The sequence below is a fragment of the Helobdella robusta genome (assembly GCF_000326865.2).
Source record: "Helobdella robusta unplaced genomic scaffold HELROscaffold_12, whole genome shotgun sequence".
Classification (NCBI taxonomy): Eukaryota; Metazoa; Annelida; class Clitellata; order Rhynchobdellida; family Glossiphoniidae; genus Helobdella; species Helobdella robusta.
The window spans coordinates 985212-992517 of record NW_008703664.1 but is presented as its reverse complement, the minus strand read 5'-3'; the positions used below and the strand labels follow the sequence as shown (position 1 = coordinate 992517).

The 7306-nt window shown below is 29.2% G+C and overlaps 1 protein-coding gene across 1 annotated transcript; it reads right to left on the bottom strand.

The window, feature by feature from the left end:
* Positions 1 to 990: 990 nt before the first annotated feature.
* HELRODRAFT_167751 (hypothetical protein) lies at positions 991 to 6919 on the bottom strand (the record flags this gene model as incomplete). Its single annotated transcript, XM_009013492.1, has 6 exons — positions 991 to 1111; positions 1261 to 1323; positions 2406 to 2592; positions 3902 to 4093; positions 4420 to 4593; positions 6898 to 6919. The coding sequence occupies 6 exons, from the start codon at positions 6917 to 6919 to the stop codon at positions 991 to 993; spliced, it is 759 nt and encodes a 252-aa protein (XP_009011740.1).
* Between the last annotated feature and the right edge of the window lie 387 nt (positions 6920 to 7306).

The window sequence follows — 7306 nt, the reverse complement described above, 5'->3', positions numbered from 1 at the left end:
TATTCAATATACTGCAGCCTCAAGATATAATTTTTTGAGTGGAATTGAGATTCTATTCTATTTTGATACAAAAAACAAGTTGCCTAATGATTTAAAGTAGTTTAATATAGTATTGAATAATTCAAATTAAATTAAAAATAAATAGATGAAACAGCAAAAAGCATAACTTTTATTTATTTATTTTTTAAATAAATTTACACCATTCATTTATTAAAACATTATTAAACATTATATGAAAATTTTTATTTTTTAAGATAAATTTTTATCATTCATTAAATCTTTCAAATTGACGAATCAAGGCAGACAAACGAACAACTTCAGGACGTTGTAGATTGAACTAAAACGTGCAACAGTGAAAGAATGGTGAGGTTATAATGCATCGACATCCACTTAACGTAAGTCTATTGCGTTATTCGTCAACTTAATGAAGCTTCGTGGCTTTTCTTCATAAAAAAATCACTTCTGCTTAAAAAACAAAATCACGATTTTAAGTTTGCCTTTGTTTTACATTGTAAAATAATTAAAATTATTTTGCAAACAAATAAAAGTCTTGAGTATAATTTAAGCAATAAACTATATCAATGAATTAGCAAAACCAGAAAAATTTAAATGCTATCAAATATTAAAAATTGAAAAATAATTTCTATAACAAACAAATATTTAATTTTTTTTTACCGCTAAAATAGTGAATAGTTTAAAGAAGTAGATTCACCGTTATTGAATTTTCACACCAAAAAAATCAAACAAATTTTTTTTGGTCAATAAAATAAACAAGAAAACAAAAAAAAAATAAAAAAAAAGCAGAAGACCATAAACAAAGAAGGAAACAGAGAATATTTCAATTTATACATTCTTTGCTTCAAACAAGGACTCTCCTTGGCAGGCCATTTATTGATAATTTCCAATTAAAATTTTTCTCAGTTAAAAAATATCAGCGATGTTTTTCATACATCACTTGTCGGTTGATAATTAGATTTTTTCAAACGGCATTCAATTTGCATCTTTGGAGAAGTTGAAATACTCTCGAAATTTAAATCCTAAGCTCTGATCAGAAATGCCGTTGCTGTAGATGCAAATATGCGGGTTTTGGCTGTCACGTTCGCTGGTTTTCCTTTTGTCGGCACAAGTGTTTTTTTTATTATTTTCTTATTCACATATTTTTTATTGAACTGTTTTGAAATGTTCCATTTTAGAAGTAATTTGGTTTTAATATTATGATTCAGCAATCCTGATTAACATGTCCTTGTTTGCACGAGAAACCTCTTTGTCGTTGGCTTTTTATTATTTTTCGTCACTGGATTCATGGACCTGCCAATTATGGTGCTGTGCGGTTAGGAGGTCCGTGAAAATGTTGTTGTTTATGAAGATGTGTGAGTGAGGTTGTCGTTTGTAAAGATGTGTGAATGATGTTCTTCCCGTGTACTATCGTTACATCGTTATTTATAAATAAGCGAAAAATAATTTAATTAACAGATTTGCCTAGAGTTGAAGTATTTTTGTAACAAAAAAACTTAAAAGCGTCAGTTTGAAAGCAATTATTCACTTTCAAATCATCAAAGGATGACGTCACATGATCAGCGTGGTACGCCTTCTCATGAGCTCACTAATGAGCTGCTTCAAATCTATTTCATGATATTCTAGTACGCAAATAGGTAAAGATTATATATATATATATATATATATATATATATATATATATATATATATATATATATATTCTTTTATATACATATTTGTATTGATATTTCTTTATATATAAGTCTAGAGGCGTAAGAAGCAAACGGTTCAAGGATGTAACTCAAAATTTTGGTGTGAAATATAAAGTGAGAGTTTTTTAAGCAGTCTATATGCAAATAAGCAGCAATGAGAATAAACGGGCTCAAACTGAACATTTGTTAACGTATGGAACACGGATCATAATTCATTTAATTGCTTCGACTTTTCATAGAAAAAGGGTTGTGTTTTTTTTATATGTTCATCAAAATTAACACTTTCATGTAGAAATACAGTCAGCAAAAAGATTAAATGAACAAAAAACAAATACATGATAAGTTCATGGATAAGCAAAAAGCCATTGAATGATCAAAAAGGTTTAAACGAATGGAAGCATTTGTCAAATGAGCTGCAGTCATCTGTCTTTGCGACATTTCCCTCCAAATCTTTTCTTCTCAGTTTCTAACGCTTAAAACTCACTGCAATTAGGTCTTCACTTTTCTATGGAAATATTTGAATAAAATATACCGAATATTTCAGACTAACTGTCATTATTTTATATTGAAAAATAACCTTCAGAAAAATAAATTGCTAACAAATTTCTTAAAAATTTTTTAAAAAGAATTCTATCTACGACTTAAATAAGTTAGTTCTTAGTAGACGAAAAGTTAAAAATTTTTATTGAAAATGACCTTGAATGACTAGAAGGTCCAGGAAGGTCAAACTCAAGAAAGGTCATCTCCACAAGGTGCGTGCTTGCCCCTTCAAAGGTGTACGCTAGGCAGTTGATCTTCTGAGGGTACTTGTCTGGGAAGTTCGGTGTGTAGAAGGTTCCTTGGTGCTTCGATGGCGTGTACTTGATTCTCATCTGCTCGCAATCTAGTTCAAATTTTTTAAATTAATTTTTATAGTTGCGAAAAAATTTTTATATTTATAATAACTTCAAAACTGCAGTGTAATTAAGTTTTACAAGGAAAGTTTGAATTATATAGTTTTTGCAATTATAGGCCAATTTATTATTTGTATGCTGTTAGGTTGTTTAATCTTGTAATGCAAATAGATAGTAAATTGTACCGAAATTATTTGGAATATATTGAAAAAATTGTTTAAAAAATTTTTTTAAACCACAACAAAAATATTAATAAGTAAATATAAATGATATCTCTTTAACTTTCGTCATAATAAAAGGTTTTTCATTATATAACAAAACTTGTAACAACAACAACACATGTAAAATGAGTTGAGAAGCATCATCATATATTGGTTCTGAAATCAGAAATGACATCTGGAAATGTTGAAAAATTACAAACCATGCAACAAGCAAAAAAGTCAAACAATTACAATGCCTATGTAATGTGGTTCACCGCGACTCGTCGTCGACAACAATCTCAACACCAACATCATGTATGTATTATGGAATCAATCATAACTGCTTGGTACAAAAAAATTAAAATCAATATAAACATGCGTTGGAAAGATTATTTGACTTTGAGTCGAATGCCAACTTGTCTCATTGGTGTTCGTTTGTTAGTTGCATGACACGCACACACAGCTAGTTATACAAAACCACACAATGGCGTTGATGAAAAATGTTATTGATTGTGGTATAAGATAGCGATAATAATCATGACTGATTCAAGTGATTATGATAAAAGCGAAGTTAGATGGCGCACACGCTGCTAGTGGACTATAATTTTTTGAAGCGGGAAGATTTTTAACTTTCAACACCAAAAAATTAACAACATTTACCGATAAAGTTAGTTAAAAAGAATTTTTTTTTATGAATATTAAGAAATAGTCTGAATAAATTTATTTTACTGTCATCAAGATCAAATACGGCCATCATCATTTTTTAGGATCGTTTCAATACTTTCACCTATTGAGACATCCACTTTTAATACTAAAATTATCAAAAATCTATTTCTTGCTTCTTATTTATTTAACATATCAAACAGAGTATGATGTTTGTTGTCTGATCTTCAAATTACACTTTAAAAACATAGATGGCAAAACATTTTTGATTTCAGCCGTAGTTATCGTATCCAAACACAGTAATGGAAATCTTACCAACAAGAAGCATTGGATATTATAACGACACGTGAAAAAAGTAGATACCATAGCGACAAGCAAAAGAAGTAGATATCATAGCGACATGCGCGCAGAAGAAGTAGATATTATGGCGACATACAACAGCAAGGGCAGCAGGATTTGTTGGAAGATGAAGTCGTAAAAGTCTTATATTGTTGAGCATTTGTCGTCTCCCTTGGGACTATCAGAGCCAATCTACGAGCGTTTTGTACGCTTCTGCGATCAAATGACCCAGCAGAAATAACATATTTTTTGTTTTCTACAATTGTGGATGTTTTTCTCGGCCCTATGCCTGCTTAGAAAAATTACTTACAATTCTTATTACAATTCAAACAACTATTATTATTATTGTTATTATTATTATTTTGTCAAAAGACAAATTAAAATAAAAATATATCAGATGAAAGAAACGCGTCAACAAAACTGAACTGAGTGTAAACACGTGAACCTGTGAGAACGTACGCAATATCCAAAATGATGATAAATAAATCGTTAATAAACAAAAGAAATTAATTTTGATTCAGCAAGCAAACTGGATGTAACTGTACAGGTACACAAATCAAGTACATGTTAGAAATTAGATGCCCAGCTGAACTTGGAGTCATCGTAGTACCTAACTATCGACTGCTGACTTGTAACCGCTCAAGAAGATGGCAGTAACAACGGCCGAAGTTAGTTCCATTCTTCTATATATTCTATAAGACAAAATGATATCGGCTCTTATAAATTTGTAGACCAGAGATGGCAACTCGTAATTCACGCAAATTTCTAGAGTCTTTACATTTCTAGAATCTTTACGTTTATATTGTTTATTATGATTTATCAAATTTAAATGAAGATTTTCATTTTCTTATTAATATTAAACAAGAAATATAAAAAAAACATTTTTAACATTAAAATAGTAATTCTTTCCATATTCCTACAAATTGTTAAATTGATTTGTTATGAGATTAAATCCTTTAAAACAAAACTTCTCCAAACGATTCCACATACATTCACTTATTGAAATTCTAAAATTCTGATATCCTAGTAAGGCTTTCCATCATAAACCATTTATTATTTTTTTCTATTGAACGTTCAAAATAATTTCACAAATTGATGAATTATTTCGGGTGAACTACATTCTGCGTGGGCGCTCAAGCTATTTTTATGTAATTTGGCAAACACACATGTTCGCACAAATCTAATTACCAAACACCCTGCTAAAAAATTCATCCCAGCTAACGCAAAATTATAAAGTGTTAAATGGGTCACACTTCAAAAAGAAGATAAATAATTTTTTTTTAAATAGTAATTGATCACATTTTTATAAATATTTCAACGTTACAGTAATAATTTTGATAGAGAAATTTTCAAAATAATTTATTTTCGAATTAACAAAAAACCTTTTGATGAAAGATTTTATTTGATTTATAATAAATGATTATAAATAATAAAATATGCTTTAAATATAAAATTACAAAATACGTTTTCAAATGTCAAGGCAATATACATACAAACAAAAATGGGAAATATGTTAACTTCTTGGTCACGTAGTATTTCTGTCTAAAAAATGTAATTACATTTTCAAATTTCCAAAATAAACAATTAAATTATCGGCATGTCTGTTGTCTGCATCGATCATTAAAATAACTCACAAGTTTTAAATTATCTTGCAAAAAATTTTATTTTGGAAGATATTTGAAAGTTTCTGATGAAAAAAACATTCGGAAACACGCCACAAAATGAATCATCTGCTTCGTTTTTTGGATATTATTATGTAGGTGGTAACTTAGGTTAGGAGGTATAAGTAAATGTAGGTTGTATATAGGTGCATGTTAAAATAGGTAAGTGATCATAATGATAGTTTAGTTACGATGAGACATCATATTTACAGAAATAAAGCAGCTTAATAAAAGTTAATATAGCATATAATTAATCAGAGCATATTATACTTTTTATAATAAGAATGAGGTGACATGCAATAGGGATTGACTGGTTAGAAGAAGTTAGAGACAACTAGTTAATCTCTAACAATAATGGGTGAGTCGTTTCTTATTCGATTTCGATTATTACACTTTATAACATTTTAAACACTAACTAATACTCAACACACGTAAGTCGCCAATTAAAGTCATCTATTATTATTTTATATACATGAACAATTTTGAGTTGAAGTTGAATTTTGAATAACGTTGAGTGAGCGAGTTTACAGAAACAGATAAAACTTCTCCAAGAACAAACTATGTTGTTTGTTCGGTGACCGTCGTAGAACGGTGAAGAGCGATCAATGTTAACAATATTTAAAATCTAGTTTCGAACTTGTTTACAAAATTTAAAAAGTAATGTGATTTCTGAGCTTCCAAAGTTTTGGATTAAAACATTTTAAAAATTTGAAAAACTAAAATTATTTTGGCAAAATGTAACTTTTTCTACTACATTGCTATTGATATTGATCAAAATATAGTTAGTTTTGTGGTCAGTATATGGGTTTATAAACATGCATGTCATGTTAATTTGGATGTAATAAATACATTGCATGGACAAAAACAAACAAACGACGACATAAACACAAAGTCATGCTTATAACATTTTAATTACATCATAGTCATATAAGATGAATTTTTCAAATTCTTCATTGGTATGAGAAACGTAAAATTAAACAAACATATAATCTGGTGAACGTCACACATTTTGCTATCTTTTATGAATTTTTATTTACAGTACGAGAAAATATTTTTTTGGATAAGGACAAACCTTATTTCAATTATGTTCAATTTTTCAAAGTTTAGTTTTTATTTCTCAGAGTTATTGAATTAAATGCTTTTGTGCTTTATGAAAGTCGTTCAGTCGGATTGAAGGAAAATTCAGTCAGCCGCAGATAGCCAGCCTGCCAACTAATGCTAATTTATCTATCGCCCAAAACACAAACACACCGTCATTCTGACACATTTAAAAGTTGCATTTGCTGTTTGCAGGTTGTGCGCTCCTCCAGCTCGTCATTTCTGGCTGCATTAAATATTTAAAGCTGTTGACTAGTAGCAATCATTGCATTTTTGCTTGAATAATTGTTTTCAAAATTAACTTTTGTGTACAATTCCTAGAAAAAACTCTTACATTGATTGCTGGCCGATAGCATTGTGTATTTTTGTGATAATACTTTGTGGTTATTTTTTTTATTTAAATCATCAAGTTTTATATTAAAAGATAATAATTTTCCAAAGACAAAATCGGACTAAAACTTGCCAAGTAATACACAATTGCAAATTTTAACTATTCAGAATCACGATACTATATTTCAAAAACGTTGGAATTTCCATTACCAGATTACACAATTTCATGTTCAGTGAGATTGAAAGTTGAATGAATCTAAAGAAAAACTATCAGCATGATTCACTATAGGAGCGCCACACTAAAAATTTCAGACTACAGTGTGCGTTCAGAAACTGCTAAGGATAAATGTTTGGTCGATTCAAGATACTATATATCAAAAACGTTGAGATATCCATTACCAAATTACACATTT